The sequence below is a fragment of the Eptesicus fuscus genome, chromosome 11 (assembly GCF_027574615.1).
Source record: "Eptesicus fuscus isolate TK198812 chromosome 11, DD_ASM_mEF_20220401, whole genome shotgun sequence".
Taxonomy (NCBI): Eukaryota; Metazoa; Chordata; class Mammalia; order Chiroptera; family Vespertilionidae; genus Eptesicus; species Eptesicus fuscus.
In genome coordinates, this window is record NC_072483.1 from 29,054,240 (window position 1) to 29,077,342 (window position 23,103).

Below are 23,103 nucleotides of genomic sequence, written 5' to 3' on the forward strand. Positions count from 1 at the left end.
TATTTTACACATGTATTACTTTTTATTGCCAAAGCACAAAAATTCACATTTACATACCATAACAATAAACTCACATTTATTCTTTTTTTCTTATTTATAATTCTTTAGAAATTGAGTTTAATAATAATTATTCTTAAATTTTATAATAATTTTCTCTCAACACAGATTTGTTTTTTTAAAGTTATCACCACATCATAAAAAGGAGCAAATAGTCAGATCATTCCTTTGCCTGGTACTTTATCTTCCTTTGGACAATACACAATACTGAAAAAAAAAATCAAGATTGAATTAATGTAAATACAGAGAAATTTAAAATATAGTACTTGGATTTAGGAAAGGTGCCTTTTAAATGAAGCCTTAAAAATAATGCTTTTAAATATTTAATAAGACATATCCAATTTATTTCATTTATTTGAGTTTAAGTTTAAATAGAGGACACTAAATTAACTCTCTTTACTGCATATACTTATAACTGCATGACCCTAACTAGGGATTGAGCTCACAACCCGGGCATGTGCCCAGACCAGGAATTAAAAACCATGATCTCCTGATTCATAGGTCAGTGCTCCACCACTAAGCAACACTGCCTGGGCTCTATGTGGAATCTTATGAACAAAATAGAAACATAGATACAGAGAACAGACTGGTAGCTGTCAGAGGGGAGGGGGCTGGGGGTTGGGTGAAAAAAGTGAATGGATTCAGCAAAGAAAAAAATACATAGACAGAAAACAGTATGGTGATTACCAGGGGGGATGGGGGTGGGGGAGGTAGAAGAGGGTAAATGGCGGATAAATGATTATGAAAGGAGATTTGACTTGGGGTGGTGAACATGCCCTAAACCTATATAATTTTATTAACCAATGTCACCCCAAAAATTTAAATTCAATTAAAATTTTTAATAAATAAAATTTTAAAAAATTAAGTAAGAATGTATATGAAAACACTTTGAAAATCATTTACATTGTTAGAGATAACTTTGAGGAATGCTGATTTCTAACAGCCTCGAAATAACATCTCTGTATTATTGAAGTCTTGATGTTTTTATTCACCAGCCTAATCTTTGTCACCATTCTAGGTGGTTTCAACATTCTTGCAAATAATTCATCCAACTCCCTGGATGTTTTGACATCCAGTTTTCTGGACCTCCTCATGTTGGTGACCATTTTTCTATCACTCCAATAAGACTTCTAGTGCATTTGTAATTGCTCTGAGACTCAGTTTTTTTCTTATCTATGAAAATGGTAAAAATAACTCTCAATGGTAACTCCCTAGCCACTGTCAACACCAGACATAACTCCCCTACAAAGCCTTGAATTCTTATTCATAGATCATAGCTCTTATCCTTCTAGTTCATTGGTGTATATCCTATATAATAAAGAGGTAATATGCAAATTAACACTCATGCCCTCACAAGATGGCTGCCTATGACCAGACCAGCAGGGGGCTTAGTGAGAGATGACCAAACTACTGAATAAGCAGGCTGTGTGGGGCGACCAGGCCGGCAGGGGGGTTAGTGAGGGATGACCAAATGACTGAACAGCAGGCTGCGTGGGGCGACCAGCCGGCAGGGGGGGCCTTGAGGGGTGACTAGGCCGGCAGGGGCAACCAGTTAGGGGCAACCAGTGCAGCAGAGGGGGGCAGTTGGGGGTGACCAGGCCAGCAGTGAGGGGGCAGTTGGGGGCGACCTGGTCGGCAGGGGGGGCAGTTAGGGGCAACCAGGCCAGCACACAGAGGCAGTGAGGGGTGATCAGGCCAGGAGGGGGGAGGGGGCAGTTAGGGGAACCAGGCAGGCAGGCAGCTGAGCTATTAGGAGCTAGAGGTCCAGGATTGTGAGAGGGATGTCCGACCCATGGTTTAGGCCTGATCCCCAGGCCTAAACCAGCAATCAGACATCCCCCGAGGGGTCCTGGATTGGAGAGGGTGCAGGTTGGGCTGAGGGAACCCCCCACCCCGCCATGCATGAATTTTGTGCACCGGGCCGCTAGTATCTTGTATAAATATCTTCCAGGAAGTAAGAGTCCTTCTAATGTGTCAGCCTTCTAATTCATTACTCCTATCACTTTTTTTTTTTACCTACAAGAGCCTCTTCTAGACTATGCTTTCTTCTTATCCAACTGAAATTCTATCATTCATTATCCCAATCACTCCCATACAATTTTCATTACTTTCTTATTCCTCTCTTCCTCAAAATCTCTTAACAAATCCAACCATGGAACAACACAATCATTTGTCTTCTCTGTGCCTGCCAACACCTTTGTGTTACAGGAAATAACCACACACGTAGACGGGCAGACTGAAGTCATGATCTCTAACCTCTCAAATCGTTGATCAACCTCTATACTACTACGGTAACACTTTTCTCTCCAAGCTCAGTTAGGACTATTTCATACCTTTTCATCATGCCCCTTTCACTTTATGCTAAAATCTTGCTTTACAGGGAAATAAGAGCTCTCACCTGGGAATACCATCACCCTCTAGTGTCCTGTTCTACAAACTCATCTTCTACTTGCCCTTTCTTCTTTTTGCCTGCCTCAAAAAAACAAAAACAAAACAAAACAAGAAAGGAAGGAAAAGATAATGTTAGAAATAGAGACAAAGAAGAAGATAGAGGTAGATAGATAGATGATAGATAAATGAAGGGAAGAGAGAGAGAAAAAAAAAGGAAAAAGAGAAAAAAAGGAATGGCCATACTTTTTTCAAAGGCCAAACCATCTATCTCATGCTCTGAAGCTTCTTCCTTCTCACCTTGACAAGTATTTTGCCCATTTAGTTTTCCTCACTTTCTTCTTCATTCTTAATCTTCTTTCCTTATTACATCATCCATCTCAGTTTACAAATATAATTTATCCCTATCTGAAAGTAGAAACCAAATGAAATCCTCTCTTGATTCTGCATTTGCTGCTAGCCATTATCTTATTTGATTTTTAATAGTCAAATGTCTTTAAGTTCTACTTCCAAGTTTTTATTTACCATTGAGCCTTCAAACATTTCAATCTGGCTTCTGCTGAAATTACTGTTAAGGACATCAATTCTCTCCATGATGGCCACATCTAGTGGCTATTTTATTTTATTTTTTTTGTTCTTCAATTTACTGATGAGTCTATAAGAGATGGAACTGTTCCTATCTCCCTTTGTAATACACACTCATGTATGACATCTCTTTTTCTTGGTTTTTGTCTCATCTTTCTAGCTGCTACTTTTTCATCCTTCTTCCTCACTTTCAATCCACCACTTGCTAAATTTCTTCTCTATGTTTACTCTCCATTTAGATGTTCTCATTCATCTCCATGGCCTTCAATACCATTTATGTGCCAACAGTTCCCAAATTCATACCTATATTATTGCATATTCTTCCAAACTTCAGTCATCTATATCCAATTGATTATATCTCCATTTGGATGTCTCATAGGCAAGTCAAACTTAACATTTTTAAATTGAAAATTTTCACTTCATTTCTCCACTTTCTTCTCTGTAATATAACTCTTTCCCTAAACCTTTCCCATCTCAACAAATGACACCATGTCTGCTCATTCACTCAATGAAAAAAGTAGAAGTCATCCAATCACCAGTAAATCTTGTTGACTGTACTTACAAAATATATCTTGAATCTATCCACTTCTTTCTCCATTAGTTCACATTGCCAGTATTCTCTTGCCTGCCTTATTGATGCACCCTCCTATGTAGTTTCTCTGCTTTCTTTGTTAATACCTTGCAACCTGTTCTCCATATAAGAGCAAGAGTAATTTTTAAAACATAAACTGACCACATAACTCCTTTACTTAAAACCATCTAATCTTCCCCCAAGTAAGCCTGTTCTTTTTGTATCTCACACATTTACTGGATTTCAAAGGAAGTGATATGAAGAAAAATCAAATGTTACCCTTGGGAGGTTAAAACGAACCCAATTTGTTGAGATTTATATTACCAGTTGGGTTAGTATAGCTTTTTAAAAATTGATTTTAGAGAGAGACAAAGGGAAAGGGAGAAACATCCATCGGCAGCCTCCTGCTCGCCCACTACTGGGGATATAACTGCAACTGGGGCCTGGGGATATAACTGCAACTGGGGCATGTGCATCATGGGAAATGGAATCTTGCAACCTCTTGGTGCATGGGAAGATCCTCAACCAACTGGCCTGGCTAATGTAGCTTTTTTTTTTTTTTTTTTAAATCCTCATCCTAGGATATTTTTTCATTGATTTTTAGAGAGAGTAGAAGAGAGACAGAAAGACAGAAACATCGATGTGAGAACAAATTTGATTGGTTGCCTCCTGCATAAACCCTAATCAGGGCCTGGACCAGGGAGGAGCCTGCAACCAAGGTACATGCCTGGAATCAAACCTGGGACCCTTTGGTCCACAGGCTGATGCTCTATCCACTGAGCAAAACCAGCTAGAGCTTAATTACATGTTGGAAACATTATTTCCATCATAGCTGGTTTCTCTTAGCTCGTCTAGCTCACTTTTCTGTTCTAGATTATTCGACCTTAATGTTTTGTCCCTCCTCTACTCCCACATTCTTATCCTTATGCCTTTTTTATCCCTTTGGTACTGTGCAATACTAAGGCTAGATGTAATTAGAAAGAAAGGAATAACTGTAACAAAAGCTAGGATATAGGGAGTTTTCTTCCCACCTTGCACATTTAGGGACAGGAGGATTCATGAAAAATATGCTGATTGTTATCTGCCTTCCTTTGACCTACCAAGGTACCAAGTTTGTTCCCCATGTATTATGCTTTACAGCAAGCATGTCAAACTCAAAGGCTAACACAGGCCAAATAAATGATGTTTAAGTTTATGTGGGCTGCAAAAAATAAATAAATAAATAAATAAATAAAAGCTTAAATTTTCATAGAAATGTAGGTTTATTTCAATAGAGACATGCTGAATACAAAGGGCTGAAATAAATGGGTAATTGTTAACATAAAATAATAGAACATTTTAATAAAAATTAATATTTTTTCTTGAACATTAACTTACCAGACATTGTATAACTGCACAAATTAATAAGCAAAATGCAAATAAACCTATTTTTCTTGTTCTCCGAAAGCGAACTATTTCCTATTGCACACACCAAACAAGTCAGTCTAAGACTAATGACGTGGCAATCATCTGCTAAAATATTCGCTGCTAGTATTAGTGGAGAGAAAAGGTGTGCCTGTGCGAAAGGTGTGTAAGGGAAATGAATGCACGATTATAGTAATCAGTCATTAGCAAACGTTGTGGTTTGTTATTAATAACTAGTAGCCCTGTGCACGAATCCGTGCGCCAGTAGCTGCTGCCTTCCTGTAGCTCCCCCCTCCCCCCCTTCATAGCTTGCTGCCCTGCCCTCCTCCTGTAGCTCTCCGCCACCCGTTTGCTTGGTGTCCTGCCCCCTCCTGCACCTCTCTGCTGCCCGCTTGTAGCCAGTATCTCACTGCCACCCTCCTATAGCTCCCCGCCCCCGTCCCCCTCTCCCTCCCCCTTCATAGCTTGCTGCCCTGCCCCCTCCTGTAGCTCTCCACCACCTGCTTGTAGTTCGCTGCCCCACCCTCCTGCAGATCCGTGATCCGGTCGTTATGCCTCATGGCGTAACGGATAATTAGCATATTCCTCTCTTATTATATAGGATTATGTATAACAGGAATTGTAAAAATTAAGTTACAAAATTTTTATTAAAACATTTCTTATATACTGTTATATTGGCTGGGCTGCAAAAATATTCATTATGGGTCGCATGCGGCCCACGGGCCAAGAGTTTGAAAAATTCTTTACAGCATTGGCATATGAAAAATTCATTAGTCATACTACTTCCGGAATGCCTATTTTATCTGAAACCGAAAGATTTTTACAGTAGCTAAAAAGCAGCAGAAATACCTTTAAATCCTTCATTGAGGAGGAATTCAACATCCCTCATACTCTACAGGGATTCTATCATCTTCCTGAAGATGAAGGAAGATTTGGCATGTGTTGCTTATATGTGACTATTGGTTATGTCCAAAGGCAGGTGAATACCTTAAGATACATTTCTTCACAATATATGCCATTCTATCCAATCTCAAAGGCTAGTTCAATTCTAGCCCTACTTTAAAGTTGTAGTCTATCCATACCTTTTTGAGCCATGAGTTTCTAGCATAAAAAATCATCCTTTATTCTGGAACCGTCTGTGACTCCCATTTACCTCTGTCTCCTCATCCAGCCAACACATACTTGCATCTCTAGGTCGGGCTGGCTTCTCAAGATTCTTCCAGCTGGGAATAATTAGCAGTTTAACTGAACTTGTTGCTGGGACTCTGGACTTGAAATTCTAGCATTGGAGTGGCTATTAGGGTAGGTCTCAAGTTTTTGGACTGAGTGATGTTAGCTAAGTTAACACATGCCTAATGCTCTGGCAGACCAGAATTTCTTTCACGTTTCATTTTCCTTTCCTCACCATTCTTCCTAAATCAGGTTTGTACAGTTTGCACCATTGGACTTGTAGACTAAAAAAAAAAAAAAAAAAAAAAAAAGTGATTCTACAAAAAGGGCAGTAGGGTCAGTTGCAGCTACCTCTTTTTAAGTTTTGGAATTCCCATAGGAATTAGTCTTAACAGGTTATTTTTGAATTTTTGAAAAATGCACAGGGCAAGGTGAACACAGATTTAGGAACAAAACAGATAACTACTGTTAATGGATGCTAATATTTCCCATGGGGTTATTTTAACTCTTTATTAGAGAAGAATACTGTAGTGAAGACTTTGATTAGTTGTCCCTCTTTCATACTACAGAAAAATTATTTTTATCTCCTCTTACATTCTTATACTGGGGAATTTGGGTGGTAAGATAAGGAATATGTTTTCAAGTTTTAGTCATATTTCTGGTTATTCCAGTTATTCCACATGCTCTGGTTTCACAATTCAAAAATATTGAAGTGATTCAGAGATAAGACAACAGTGGGGCCTGATCCAGGGTATAACCGACATCAAATTCCTGAATGAAATGAAGGTAGTTCTAAATAAAATACACTCTTCCATTCCAGAAATGTTAGTGGCAACTCTTAATTCAACCAGCGAATGGAAAATGGTTTATATTTATTCCTTTGAACAGCTCATAAAGTCTAAAGAACTACATGAGATCTTTTAGATACCTTGAAGATCAACTTTAGACTTTTCTTAACTGTTGCACAATATCAAATTCCGAGTACCATGACTTGGGAACTGGGAGTCTCAGAGAGTTTAAAGTGCCACAATGATTGCTAATAACCTTGACAAGCTGTAGAAATGGGCAGATAATTACAGGATGAATTTAATAGAAATACAGAGTAATTTTGAGGAAGAGAAAAACACTATAAATACAAGGGAAAAGGCTTGACTTTGTGGGAAAAATGTAGGAATCAGAAAGCCACAAGTAAAACATGAATTAGCCTTATAATACAGTTGCATTATTATTTTTATTAATAAAAACAAATATTTGTAGAATACAACTGAAAACAACTGGATTTTTGAAAAAGGCAGTGAATCCCTAGCTACTTATATAATTACTTATTAATGACCCATCATATACTAAACAGATGAGATCCTACCTTCACGGAGCTTGCTAAATACCGTCTTTAGTTTGTATTCGGTAGTCACAAATTCGAGTAGAGCAAATACTGTGAGCTCCTTGAGGTAGGAATACAATTTTTACATGTTAGATCCAACTCCATGCCTAGAACAGCAACCAACTTAGATTAAGGGATAAAAACAGGCCCTAAAAGTTGAAAAAAAGTAAACAATTGTCTGACCTTCAAATATGTCGATCAAAATCTGCAGGTACTTGCGAACCTATTACATGCACAACAGTTCTCAACACAATGATGATTCGTGTATTAAAAGGAATGGTGGGAATGGATTCAAGTTTTCAAACTGCACAACGTGAAAATTGTGGATATTCTGATCGGGTGGGCACCTTTTTTTTTTCTTTTTAGCCTAAATACAACGCGCTTAAGCAGAAGCCACAGGGGTGGGATGCATCGCCAAGGCTGGTAGCACAGATACATCAGCTCGCACAACGCCGAGCTCGCTCGGGCAGCTCGGTCGGCGCAGCGGACCGGTTCCCACCCGCGGCTTCCCGGCGCCCGGAGTCTCGGAGCGGACGAGGCGTCCCCCAGAGGAAAGACAGGGCGCCGCAGACGCCCCCCCGGAGGAGTCGCCGGCCCCCCGCCTCGCCTCGAAGTCCTGTTCGTCCTGGGCTCCCCCGACCATTCGGGATTGCGCTCCACAAAGGCCGGTGTGGCGCGGTTAACGCGCCAGGTGTGCCCACCGCCCACCGCCTCGACCCGCCCACCCCCGGGAGCCCGCAGCCCCGCCGGCCGAGCAGGCCGGACGCCCAGGCCTGGCGGTAGCGCGCCTCAGTCGGCCCCGCCTCCGCGTCCTCCCGGCCCCGCCCTCGCTCGCTACTTCTCCCCCGCGCCCGCCTCGCCAGCCCCACAATCTCCTCGCGCTCCCGGCCCGGCACGCGCGCAGCGCCCCGCAGCCGCCACCGCCGCCGCCGCCGCGGAGCGTTCCTCCACCAAGCCTGCCTTCCAGCTTCGGACCGGAACCGGAAGTCCAGGGGGCGGGGCCGGCGGAGGCCAGGGGACCGAAAACGCGGCCGAGCTCGGAGCCCGGAGCCGGAGCCAGCGCCTGGACCAGAACTTGGCCGCCGCCTGGACCGCCGCCGCCGCCGCCGCCGCCCGCCCGCCGCTCCGTCCCCACGCCGCCGCCTCCTGGGCCGCCGCCGCTGCGAGCTCGGCCCTCAGTGGTCCGCGGACTTTGGGTGTCCGGGTTGAAGGTCGGTCCGGACGTCGGACCCAGCTCGGTTCCCGGACTGTCCGGGCGGCAGCGAACGCCGCCGCCGCCGCCGCCGCCGCCGCCTCGTCGCCTCAGCCTGGCGTTTTGTTCCCAGAGACCCGCGAGGCGAGCGGCGCTGACAGTGATTCTGACAGTGATTTAAACCCGCTTTTGTTGTTGTTGGCTTCTCGTGGTTCGGTTTTGTGTGTTGTGGGTGTGTGTGGCGGTTTTTCCCCCGTGGTGCATTTTTTTTTTTATTGTTGTGCTCTTTTTTTTTCCCCCTTCTTTTTTTTTTTTCTTTTTCTCTCCTTTTTTTTTTTTTTTTAAAAAACCCGTGAACGTTTTTTTGATCGGGGCTTCCGAATATGTTTTATGACGGTTGATTTTACACCAGGAGGTTTGTCTCCGAGGAAGACCCAGGGAACTGGATATCTAGCGAGAACTTGCTACGGCTTCCCCGGCGCCTCGGGAACATGGGAGCTGCTGCAAAGTTGGCGTTCGCCGTCTTTCTTATCTCCTGCTCTTCAGGTAGGTGCCCGGGCGGGCGGGCTGCAGCGGCCGTGCGCGCCGGCGGCCGCCCTGTGGGCCGGCGAGCTCCGGGGGAGCCGGGGGAACATTGCCCCCCACCCACCCACCCACCCCGAGCCCCTCGGCTGCCGCCCCCCCCCCCCCCCCCCCAGGTCTGATTGGGATCTGGAAACCTCCGTGCATTTTCCTGGTGTTGAGTGAGGTTGCTCACTGATAAGGCTGACTGCTCTGTTGTTGTGGAAGTGAGAAAGTCATGGTTTTGTGGCCATAACGCCGGATGACAGCGCCGGTTGGGTTGCAAGCAAGCCGCAAATACCACAAGTAACAATTTATGCACAGGTTGGAGACCTGAAAGGCGGATTCTAACGTGTCATTTAGTGTGGCATTCTCCAAAATAAGGGTGTAATTTTTTTTTAAAAAAATCATCTTTTAATTAGTGCTCCACCAGTGACTATCACCGCAGAGATCGAGTCAGTTGCTACTTAATTTTGACCGTGAGAAACAATGGATCATATCAGCAATTTCATCGGGTCTCCCCCTCACGTTTCCTTCAACTTCAGTGTCCAGCAGTGTTAAAAATAGTTGTTAGTTGTTGTTGGAGTATTAACTATAACCCAGTGCAGGAGAGGTATGCCGCTGTGTTGGTAATGTGCTGGCTCTCAACCACCATTTATGTGCTCTGTTCTGGCATCGATTTTGCTTACCTACGGAATACTTGTTTTAAACGCGTTGTATTGAAGCATTGTTTTCGGGTTAGAATAGCCCGTTTGAAATTGCTCACACAGTCAAATACACTGTATTCATAAAGTAGGTTTTGGCTCAAGGTTGGAAGAATAACCTGGCCCTTTTGTATTTGAAATTTTGATTTTGTGAGAACGTTCTGTGGTTGCAACCAGTGGTTGGAAAACTAGCTAGGCTTTTGTATTTGAAATTCTGTAAATGTGTCATCTAGCTCAGAGGTGTGCAAATGCACATGACAAGAGTTAGTTGCATAGATGAACAATTTTAAAGTCGCAATGGATTTATTTATCGTAAAATTAGAAAATCAGTTGCTAGGTTGTGAGATAGAATTATGGGGTGGGGGTGGGGGGTTGGAATTGACAGGTTTTATGGCCACGTCTTTATCTCATTTGCCTCAGGGAAATTAGAGGGTGGTAGTCTTTTCTTTGTGTACCTCTGTGGTGTGTGTGTGTGTGTGTGTGTGTGTGTGTGTGTGTGTGTGTGAGAGAGAGAGAGAGAGAGAGAGAGAGAGAGAGAGAGAGAGAGAGAGAGGTCCATCCTCCCCACCCCCCTTTTTAATAGAATCTTTTGTAATGTATAGAATTTTGCTGAATGGTACATTTCCTTGTGGTTAATAAATGGATAAAGTCTAGTCTTATGTCTGTAGTGGTATTGATCAGTTCCGGGTGGGCTGAATGTGTTGTGAAATGGCGATCATTGCCAGAGATTAACCAAAAGAATCATGTCTGTTTAAATGGAAGAAGGTGCATGCTTAAGGCAGGCTGACAGTTCTTTTTGTGCACGTTTGGAGAGGAAGATAAACAATGGTGTCTCTAAAAGGAATGAATACCTTGATAACATTAAACCCCTGGCTTTTGTGACATGACTTAACCATGAGGGTTTTATTTTTCCAGTAGTACTCCTTCTCCCCTGCTCCTGTATGTTCTGGTTGGTGAACTCCTCTTGTTCAAATCCCTCTTTCTGATCTCCTGCCCTTGAGGAGGAGGGGCATCATGGCCACTGACCAAAGAATAGTGGACATTATTCCCTCCCAAGCTCACCTGAGTCACACTCATTGGTGAAGGAGGTTATTCTTGAGCAGTCTCAAGGTATTACTTCTGGAAAAGCAGGCTGCCACTACAGATCTTACAGCTTCCTCTGCTTGGTTTGGGAGAAAAAAAAAAAAGAATTGAGCATTCGTTTCTTGTAGGAGTATTTTCACTGGGCCAGGAGGGTTAATAGCTAAAATTTTGAAATAAATTTAAGGATGAGTTTAATACTTGCTCTAGTTTGTTGCTATAGAGTATATAGATATTCTACTTACATTAAACTGATATTATATATTGTTGCATAGTTTTTTTAAGTAAATGTTCCTAGTTGAATAAAGTATTCTATTGAAGATAATTGAACTAATCTTAAAGACTTTAATCCTTATTTATACATGAAGATAATTACAACTTAAAATGTCTGCTTTTTAAGAGCTTTTGTTGTGAATCAAATGCACTTTAAAAAGGGGTTATTATGTTTCTTTTCCTATTTGATTTTTCTATGTAATTTGTAATCTGGCATGAGGATGACAATTTTTATGAAAATTAAAATTTTTTTTCAGGTTTTCAGTTTTTTGTTTCTGGATATTTGAATATTTTCAATCAACTGGAGATTAGTAGTAAAAAACAAATTTATTTCAGGTGTTTAGGATGGATGTTTACTGTTTTCTTTAGTATTTTGTGCATTTTTATTTTTCAGTTTCCATTCCATGGTATGCACACTGGAGACTGGTTATACAGACTATTCCTGTAGGGTATGGCCAAGTGTGTAATTTCCTCCTCTCATTCCAGGGGAAACATTTTTGAGTTTTGCCTTCATCCAGAAATGTCTACAGATTCCCTTTGATTTTGATTTTTTTTTCATTCCTCCTCTGCTTTTTTTTTTTTTCAAACAGAAACCTACTTAGTTGTTGTTGTTGTTTTAAAGCATTGTGGTTAATTTGTACCTTTTCTCCACAATTTGTTAAAATATAAGGATGAGTTTAATACTTGCTCTAGTTCTTGGTTTTATCCTACCTAAAGTGATGAAACTATTGTGGTACTATTTGAGTTGCATTGAATACGTTGAGAATTCCTTTGGAGCTAGAACAGTCTGGTCCATATATTTGATGAAATAAGAAATGAAAATGAAGTAATATGTGCATTTTCTTTTGTTCAACTAGGCAATACTGTGTGTATTTCTGTGAGTAAGTGTGTGGTTGGAGGGGGAATTGGCAGTGCAGTGAATCTTCTGGGACTCTTCTGAACTTTGGCTAACAAATGATAGATATTAAATGCTTTGTTTTCTAAAAGGCAGAATCTCTTAAATGTAGGCTGTGATCAAATTCAAATATAATATATTGGAACATCAAGAGCAGAAGGGAAATAAAATATCCAACACCTCCTGGGATCTTCCCATTCATTTTGAATTTTTTCTTATTTATGAGAAGCCAATAGTCTCAAGCTTGGGTAACTTTTGCTCCCTACCCCTGCACCTCTACCCCAGAGGACATTTGGAGACATTTTTGGTTGTCCCAACTACAGGAGAGGAGGGGAGGGTGTGATACTGGCATCTAGTGGGTAGAGGGCAGGGATGCTGCTAATCATCCTATAATACACTGCACAGCCTTCCATAACAAAGAATTATCTAGCTTAAAATGTCAGTAGTGTTGAGGTGGAGAAGCTCAACTTTAAACTTTTAATTTTTAAAAGCATTAGTATATTAGTAAAGGGGTTCTGCTCCTCCTCCAGTGATCTAAATTTTGTAAGTACATGGTATTGGTGATCTCCAGGTGAGAGAGTTTAAGAGTTTTCATTTTTTTCACTATCTTTAAAAATTAGAATGATTAGAGAAATAGACTATAGGTATATACATTATTTCATCCTATTATACTTTACTAAAAATACTTTGCTGACTGTTAGGAATAAACTCTAATCATTTGTTACGGAGTGCTCATGAAGATTGCATATTCAATATGGGTATGATGAATGATTGGTCAGTTTTATCTAGTTTAATTATATTTGCTTTTGATCCAGTAGTTTTTTTTGCCATAATAATTGTCTTTAAGGATATTTCCTTTTATCCTACTGCTTGGGCTGTGGCATCAGGGTGTGTTTGTGTGCGTAGTGTGTATTTAACATGATGCCTGAAAGTTTTATTAAGTTTCATATGGAAGAAATAATGTCCACTATTGCATGATTCCTGAATGGTTCAAGGTGTAAATTCTGTGGGGTTTTTTTTAGGGATATATATTTTTTGTCTAGCTAACTTTAATTTCAAGAAACTTTTAAAGTGATTTAATAATTACATAATTTTCTTGCAGGTTGTTGCTTACCATTAGGCTCATTTAGGCTATACTAAGTAATATTCTATAATATATTAATAGACTCTTGTCCTTTTTAAGGTTAAAATTTGACCATAATTAATAAGTGCTTACTGTTTTAAAGTCAGCCAACCAGGTTAAGAATTACAGTGAAACTCTTACATTAAATAGCATTACACCAGTGAGAGGAAAAATTCTGAAGTCACTCCCACAAAAAGTATGCAAATAAGCCTCATATTGTCTTTGTAACACACCTCCCATATATATCTCTCTGATATTACTGACATCTCACCTTTTGGGTCTATCAGAATCACTGTTTAATGAGAAGTAAAGCATAACTAAACCAAAAGAAGTTTTAATCTTTAAATTGTCCTTTTAGATTCTAAAACTGCTTTGTTGCTTTTTTACTTTTGTAAGTCCTCTTATTATCTTTGGTGTCTCATAAATCTGTGATTTAATTTTTTCTTTTTATGTTCCTCTTATATTGCCATTTGTCATGGTGCCCCTCAGATAGTAAGCTAGGTAAGGTACACAATGCTTGACATTGAGATCACTAGAATTCCTTCACTGTTCCTTATCTTGTAACTCATTTCATTCATTTTCTTTATAGTTCCTCCATTCCTTCTGTACTTCCTTATACTGTAGGCTGTTTGCTTATGGAACCCACTCGTTGTTTAACATCATGTGCCTCCAGAGGTCTCATTCATGGTTTAAATGAAAATGGATTAAATTTAGAATGCTTGAGAATTGACCAAATAATCTTTTCCACTATTCTTTCATTTGTTGGTTTCTGGAATACCGCACACACACTTGGGAGTAGTGCTACTGTCTTGCAATCAAATGGCTTTATCAAAGTTTAGATTGCTCTTATTCTCTTTTTAGTATTCTGGTATTCTTTAATTTTTTGTTGCTTTCAAAAAGTCTACCTCTTGTTAATATTCATTCATCTCTATTTAAACCAGAATTTGACCAGGCCAGAGAGTATATTTATTGCCACAGCTGGGACCACATTAGAGTTTTCCTCTGTGGTAAATTTAATTCTGTTTGGTTATAATAGTCATGTCTAGACAGAACATTGATTTTAAATTGACTATTGAACATGAAAGTTCCAGGAATAGTGTATAGAGGAAGGAGAAGTCAAGAGGGTAAGCCCAACTGGTATGGCTCAGTTGGTTGAGTGTTGACCCATGCACCAGGAGGTTTTGTGGTTCGATTTCTATCAGGGCATATGCCTGGGTTGCAGGTTCCATCCCCAGTAGGTGGTGGAGGCAGCTAATCTATATTTCTCTCTCATCCATGTTTCTCTCTCTCTCTCCCTCTCCTTTCCTCTCTCTGAAATCAATAAAAACATATTAAAAAAAAGAAAGAAAGAAAACTACTATAGTGCACAATTGACTTCTCTTCATTCTCCAACTAGATTTCTGTTAGTCACTTTCATATACCTAATACATCAAGTGGTCAGGTTTTGTTTAATAAAGGCACCTAAAGAGAACGTGTTGTCTCTGAGGTTGGCTCTCTCTCTCTCTCTCTCTCTCTCTCTCTCTCTCTCTCTCTCCCCCCCCCTCCTCCCCTCCCCTCTCTCCCTCTCTCTCCCTCTCCCTATCTTCACCTGAGGATATGTTTATTCATTTTAGAGAGGGAGACAGAGGGAGGCAGGGAGGGAGGGAGAGAGAGAAACATTGATCTTGCTTCCCATAAGTGCCCTGACTGGAGATTGAACCCACAACCTAGGCATGTGCCCTGACAGGAAATTGAATCCACAACCTTTTGATATACAGGATGACACTCCAACCAATTGAGCCTCAGGGCAAGGTTGGATTTCTTATACTGTTAGAATGGTGGGCTCAAGGGAAAAAATTGGGAGGTTCTTATGGATAGTGGACAGGAATGTGGTTGTGGTGGTCATTAGGCTTGGGTTCAGGTGGCAGCACTGCCACTGTCTAGCTCATCATCATTTTTCTTACCTGAATAATTGTAGTACCTTTCTAGCTAAGACTAGCTAGTTCCTTGTTACTACTTTCTCTTCCAGTCCATCCACATAGATGCTAGATTGACCTCATTAAAAAATAAATCTGTATATATAATTCCTGCTTAAAACCTTTCACCCACTGTTGAGTCACCTTTAGCATAAAATCTAAGTGTTAGAATGGCATACAAAGTCCTTTAATATTTGATTCTTGCCTCTTTTTTATTTTATTTTATTGATTTTTTTTACAGAGAGGAAGGGAGAGGGATAGAGAGTTAGAAACATCGATCAGCTTCCTCCTGCACACCCCCACTGGGTATGTGCCCGCAACCAAGGTATATGCCCCTGACCGGAATCGAACCTGGGACCCTTCAGTCCACAGGCCGATGCTCTATCCACTGAGCCAAACCTGTTAGGGCAGATTATTGCCTCTTTTCTCTAACCTCTTGGGATAGTGGCTAAGAGTATAGGCTCTGGAGTTAGACTTCCTTGGTTATCATGTTTTACATATTGGCTTCTCAACTTAACCTTGGACAAATCACTTCACCTTTTGTGCTTGTTTTGTCATCTATGAAATGGGGATATTAATAGTGCCTACCCTACAGACTGTTTTGAAGATTAAATGTCACATAAGTGTTAGGTGTTCTGCTGTGGCTCCTCCCCAGCATGAGTCCTATATTGCAGCTGTACAAACTCGACTTGCTGTTTCCTGAATGTATTATCCTTTATTGTATATCAGTATGGTGCCTTTCTGTACAAGTTATTTCTTCCTCCTTTCCCTGGCTAACTCCTTGTTTTTAAGACTGAGAAGTATCACCTCTTTAGAAACATTTTCTCTGCCCCTCAACCTAGATTGAGAGTTGCTTTCTGTTTTCTTATACTTTGTAAATTACCTTGATTCCAGTAATTATTCCAAGTGCATACTCACCTATATGCACTTTAGACTATGAGCTCTTCAAAGATATCTCTTTTTTTTTTACAGACCTGTCCTAAACCTGGCATTCAGTAAGTGCTCAACAAATGTTTATTGAACAAATGAGGTGAATTTTTGGGCCTGAGTTTTCAGTGTATTAAAGTGGTAAAGTTGGATTAGATGATCTCTGGACTTTTTTCTACTCTAAAAGCTTTATAATTCTTTAATTTTAAGGTTAGAGTTTAATAGTGACATTTTATTAAGAAAAAATGATTTTGTTGGTTTTTTTGGTATCATTAAGTTCTCTTCATTTTTTAAAAAAATGCTGTCTCTGATACTTAGACTAACTCTTTTAATATAATTTGAATCATGTAGATTTAGAAGGCATCTTAGAGATCTTCAAGTTCAGTGACTTTCAACTTTTTTCTTTAATCATAACTGTAATAAGAAATACACATTGCATCATGATTCAGTTCCCATATACATAAATATGTATCAGAAATTGAAGTTTCATGAACTAACTCATACTGTGTGTAGGACACTTATTTATTTTTATATTCAGTTGTATTTAAAAACATTTTTATGCCGAAACCGGTTTGGCTCAGTGGATAGAGCGTCGGCCTGTGGACTGGAAGGTCCCGGGTTCGATTCCGGTCAAGGGCATATACCTTGGTTGCGGGCACATCCCCAGTGGGGGGTGTGCAGGAGGCAGCTGGTCGATGTTTCTCTCTCATCGACGTTTCTAGCTCTCTATCCCTCTCCCTTCCTCCCTGTAAAAATCAATAAAATATATTTAAAAAAAATAAATAAAATAAAAACATTTTTATTATGACCCATTAATTAATTCCATGATCAATTGGTACTAAACTCTTAAAAAATACTGACCTAGTTCACCAATCTCTTATTCTACTCTTAAATAGAGAAGGAAGCTGAATAAGTAAATATTTGCAATTAAAAATAGTATGCACTGAAAAATATGCTCATTATTTAATCTACAGTAGAGAGCATATAATTAGATACAGAATTGAGGGAAAACTGATCCTGAGGGAGAACATGGACCTGCTGTGGCTGAGTTGTCCTTTCTTCTGGACCAGTTGGATGAATTAAGCACACACAAAGGTGCTAAAACAAAATTAGTTGTAAGTTTGAAGAGTTCAGATGTTTTTCATTTAGGAAAGGCTTGCTGGAAAATATAGATTCTAATAATAGGAAAAAAAATGTCTTGGCAGGAGGTTGAGAAGGTTATTCATCTTAATATGAAGGAAAAGGTACAAAATAGGATAAGAAACATAGAGGGCATTTGTGAGTAAACTTGATTATGGATAAAAGGCAAGTTAGAATGTAGGAATTTTGCCTAAATATAAAGAAGAGATTTATAAGATGAAAAGATGTTTAGAATTGCTTGAAGAAGTAGAATAATCTCAGTTGAGGGGGGTTAAGTCCAAAGGAAAAGTAATTAAAAGTTAGAGGTGATAGGAGTGGATGATATGATCATGATTGATGTCCCGAATACACATATTTGGCGTATAGGACAGAAAAGCAGCCTGAAGATTTAGGTAGTATGGTAGCACTACTAAATGAAATTGATAAAGAAATAACAAGCCAGAAGAAAAGAGGAAGCACTTTCATAACAAAAGAAATTCTAAACACAGATATGAGTTTATATTATAAGCATGAATGAAAATACAGACTTAGATTTGGAAAAATAAGAGCACTTAAAAACACACGATAGCATGTACTATTCTTTTAAAGGGCAGAGACATTGTTTGATGGGTTTGTAGCCATTGTGCTGTCGAGTTAAAGAATTCTGAGCACAAGTGACTCAATATGTTGTTTGTGTTTAAGTATTCTTTGAAATCTACATGAGTCATTTTCCTCACAGTAAATTACACTGTTCTATAGAAGTAGATTTAGAAATTTTCTGATGTGATATATGCTATTCATGCCTGAATCCTAAACCTTTTCAATACCATTCTTTTGGACTAGATAAAAGCTCTTTTTTCTTTGGTTGACTATTTTCTTAGTAGCTAAAGTCACATTGGGAATTATTTTATTTTCTAATGTTGCTGAAGAAAATAAATGTAAAGCAATAAGATAATTATTAGAAGGACCCAGTGTAGGGAGCTGTTGCTTTTTAAAAGATTAAGCTTATCAGTATACTAGAGGCCTGATGCACAAAATTCGTGCAAGAGTAGGCCTTCCTTCCCTCTGGCCACCGGCACCCGGGATCCGGGCTTTTCTTGCAGAGGGAGGCCCTGCCCACCCGCCACAGCCTGCCAGTCAGTGGCCTGGGCCTCCCTCTTTGGGGCAGTCATGGAGCCCCCCGATTGATCGCCTCGCAAGCCGGTGGCCTGGGCCTCCCTCTGCGGGGTGATCATGGGGCGATGGCCGGGCCCCCAACCAATCACATCGTACCTGCCTTGGCTGGCCTGGCGCCAATGAGTGTCATAGTGTGGTCCTGGATGGTCTTCCAGATCGTCGTCTGGATGGTCATCTGGATGGTCATTCCGCTGTTCAGCCGTTTAGTCAATTTGCATATTATACTTTTATTATATAGGATAAAGCTTTGAGGTAGAATTTTTTTCTGGTAATTATTACTAACTTTACAATTTATATTTTATAGAAATGAGACCTTAATTATTAGGAAAGATGTTGGTCTTCACATCTTTATGATTATATATGATAAATCAAGCTTGTTCTAAGGCATTATTTCAAGAGGAAGGGGCATGGGCGAGTTATGAGATCTTGGCAAGTTCCTAAAACTCTGAGAATTTAAAAAAACTGTAAATCAATATGTTCTAAGAGAATTAATATACCACAGAACACATAGCTAGTTCATAGATTTTGCATATATGAGGTAGGCAAAAGTAGGTTTACAGTTGTGAGTACATGGAACAGTTTATTCTTGTATTATTATTTATTCTTTGTATTCCAACTGCAAACCTACTTTTGTCCACTCCTGTATATGTTAGTGTCTAGCCTATCTTTTAAAATGTGTGTAGAACATTTAAACTGTAAACCTACTTTTGCCCACCCCTATAAGTGTGAGTTTTTAACCTATCTTTAAGTTTTATTTTTAAAAATGTAGCGTGTAGTGTATGTATAAAACATTTAAAAATGTAGCGTCACTTCTTGGGGGATATTTTAAATTTGCTGGTAAATTCCTTATCAGTTAATGTGAGATAATAGTCTACATGGTTCATCCAGAGAAAATGTCGATATCAAGTGACAAATAAGTGCCAGGAAATATCTAGAACATTCAGATATCATGGTTCTTTTACAAGTTCTTTAAGGTCTTATTGTTCTAGCATGCATTAAAGGAACCATTGGGGTAAATCTTCATCTCTATTTATTTGTTATAATTAAAAATATTTTTCTTAGACAATTTTATTTAAGTCTTAATTCAGTGTTTTAAAATTTTTCATGTAAAACTCAAGTTTGGAAAGATTCTCAAGTCTGTTTTGGGTAACAGCTATAAGCTTTGAAAACATGATCTTTCAGTTTTGAGATCAATATTTTGAATGTGGTGTGATACTTTGGATTAAAATTTTGGAGTCTCTCATTCAAATTCCTTCTTTCCTACTTACTCTTCTTTGACCTTGGCAACCACTGAAACCCCATTTATCTCTAAAATAAAGAGGATGAAATAATTTAATTAGTAAATAGTGAACTACATGCTAGACACTGTACTAAGTGCTTGGGATGCAACAGGGAATAAGACAGACATGATTATGTCCTAATGGAGCTTATAGTCCTAAAGTAAGTAATCCAGTGAATAAATAATTACAAATTGTCATATGTGTAGTAACAGAAACAAACAGGGTCCTGAGAGAGTGACTGTTTGTCTTGCATCACATGTCACAGTCTCTAATTACTACTTAGTTTATCTACCTATTTATTATCTGCCCTTTTCACTACTGGTGTGTAGGCTCTGAGAGAGGGTGAGCCACCTCTCACCTCATCGCAATACCCCTAAGGGATGGCACAGTTTCTGGCAGAGTAGAAGCTCAGTAAATATTTGGCTGCCTGAAGAAATGAATGCAGGGATGGGATTGGAGAGAGTCAGGGACAAGATCATGCAGGGGTTATGATCTGGTGTGGGAAGGTGTTGGAATGAAATCCAGAGGGGAGAGGTAGCAACAAGTTTTAAGGAGAAGCTAGATCTGGGTTATGTGTTAGGATCACTTTGGCAGCAATCTGGAAATACAGTGAAAGTATGTAGGGGTGAAGAGGTGAGACCAGTTAGGAGTCTATTATATCAACCTAAGCTAGAGAGACTCTCCAAGACCCCTTCTAGCTTTGAACATTCTTTGTATTTTAAAACTTGCCTACACTTACCAGTCTTCCCTCTTAGTCACTCCACTTTTTCCTACTTATTATTACTTAAAAAGAAATGGATGCATTTATTGTGCACCTGAGAACTGTGAATACAATGTCTTAAAAACACACCTCAAAAAGAAGAGAAAAAAACAGACTAGAGGCTATTGAATTTATTGTTTTGTTTTTTTTAAAAAATATATTTTATTGATTTTTTACAGAGAGGAAGGGAGAGGGATAGAGAGTTAGAAACATCGATGAAAGAGAAACATCCATCAGCTGCCTCCTGCACACCCCATACTGGGGATGTGCCCGCAACCAAGGTACATGCCCTTGACCGGAATCGAACCTGGGACCCTTCAGTCTGCAGGCCAATGCTCTATCCACTGAGCCAAACCGGTTTTGGCAGAGGCTATTGAATTTATGTGGCAAATTTCTATCTTCAGATTGTGGGCATCTGCTACTTTATATTATTTACAAAACATTCCGATTTCTATTGGGAACTTTGGCTTTACTTATTTTCAAATGTCTATTTTTTCATTAGATCACCTCTTAATTGTTGTAAACATGTAAGATAGTATATTGTTGTTATGGTTGAAGATTCAGAAGTAGAAAATGCGTATTTTGCATCTTAATTCTCAGGAATTTGATATCGTTATAGGTTATTAAGGTCTTACAATTAAGGCTGAAAGGATAAATAGTTAATACTATGGGCTATTAATTTTACTCAGGACTGTGGCCTCTAACTCTAAGTAGTCAGCTTGAATATTTTTGTCTGTGAAAGATTTCAAGCCTCCACTGTTGGTGGGAGGGGGAGTTGGTGCTTGGTGCAGGGAAATCTTAGTTTTATATTGGCAGAAGGTCAGTAACATCATCTTTGACTAGGAAAAAACTACATGATTACACAGAGATAAAACCAGAAGAAACATTAAACTTTTCTGAATTTAAAAATATAATGGTGGCTGCCTCTTTTCATTTGGTTTCTTTCATTTTGGAAGCAGGTAAAGCTAATTATCCTTGGTAAGCTATCCTCTATAAAGAAGTATAGTTTCACCCTGTAAGTATTGTAAGCCATTTTATTTAATACCTTAGATAAAGTAGTTCTAGAAAAAGAACTGGTTGCTAGGTTTTGTGTTACCTGGAAGTGAGGTTCTATGCTGCAGGATTAGTGAACAGAATTTGCTGATTATTTTTATTTAAGCTAAGACTTGACATTACTTGTATAAGTACGCTTTAAAATGATATGGGTAGAAATGAAAAGTCAAAGTAAAAAGAGACTGATAAATATAAATAAGGGCAGTTGTGAGATACTGACTTATACAAGGTGGACAAGGTAATAGTAAAACAATTTATTAGTAGGCATTCAGAAGTAGAATAAACCAACTTTCTAAATGACCAGGGAAAAATGATTGAATAGCTACTGACCATTCTTTTATTCTATATAAATATTATATAACAAACCTTACCTGGTAACCTTTTTTAATTCTCTTCCTTAGTTCTTTAGAGAGACATAAACCTGGTTTGGGTATTGAATTAGGAAATTAATTGCTAATTATGTTGTTTGTTAAAATGTAAATAGAGATTGCCTGTTAGCTGAGAAGACTAGAAATAATAGAAGCAGTTAAATTAGGAGCTTTAACTGGTGAGAGGGCCTAACAAACTGTCAGGTACTATTTTCTCTATTGGAATGACTTTTATGAAGAATACTCAAGTTGATCCTTACTTCTGAAGGATGGAGTCAAGTTAAAAGAGTAGGCTCATAGAAGAAGTGTGTTTTTTCCTTTTGAATTAGTGAAGGGTAGTTTTGATCTTATCTTTCACTACAGGAGCCTGAGAATAGCTCCTACTAAGAATTGTAGTTCCTGTTAATTTAGCAACATATATTTAGTAGCCCCAATTAAGTAATGTTTTTATAATTAATAACTAGTCTTATTTCCGTGAAATGGAAACTAAATCAGCAGAAGAGTAGGTGAGCTAGTCTGTTACACATTATAGAATTTTCTGCCATTGGAATATGTGGTTGGCCATTAGGGGCTAGTTTATAGAAATAATAAAAGCTAATCTTATTGGTACAAATGTAGCTATTGGTTAGAAAGAATGGTTTCCTAAAAAACAAACTAACAGCGGTAAGAATGTTCTTCATCTCAAATTCAGTGAAAGTAATTAATTATGCAAGTCTTGGGCTGGTATAGAAGAAAGAACAAACATTCTGTAGGGAGGAAACTTGGGTATTGGGCATTTCTTTACCATGGTATGATGATACACCATGTGAACTTAGGGAAGCTCCATAAATTTAGTTTCTTCATCTGTAAAATGGAGAGTTTGTAATACTAATACCTACCTCTCAAGATTACGGTGAGGATCAAAGACTATGTACACAAACAGAATCATACTTGCATATACATATATACATGAAACTTTAAAATATTATTGCAAGTATTTGTAATAATGCAATGATTTATTAAAGTAGGAGGGAGTAATTTATTCCATAAACAACTGAATGTAAAATACGAAACAATGTCTATTCCTTCCAGTGACTTTAAA

At 39.1% G+C, this 23,103-nt stretch overlaps 1 protein-coding gene across 5 annotated transcripts in view; it reads left to right on the plus strand.

Annotated features, from left to right (window-relative positions):
- Nucleotides 1-9,091: 9,091 nt before the first annotated feature.
- ACVR2A (activin A receptor type 2A) overlaps nt 9,092-23,103 on the plus strand; it is a 93,538-nt gene continuing 79,526 nt past the window's right edge. For 4 of the 5 annotated variants that reach the window (XR_008557453.1, XR_008557454.1, XM_054723218.1 and 1 more), the window contains exon 1: nt 9,092-9,294. Coding sequence is in view for 2 of the 5 variants with exons in the window: in XM_054723218.1 (XP_054579193.1) it covers nt 9,240-9,294 (55 nt within the window). In the remaining 3 variants the exon portion in view is untranslated. The remainder of the gene's footprint in view (nt 9,295-23,103) is intronic. The other variant, XM_054723220.1, reaches the window with a different exon arrangement.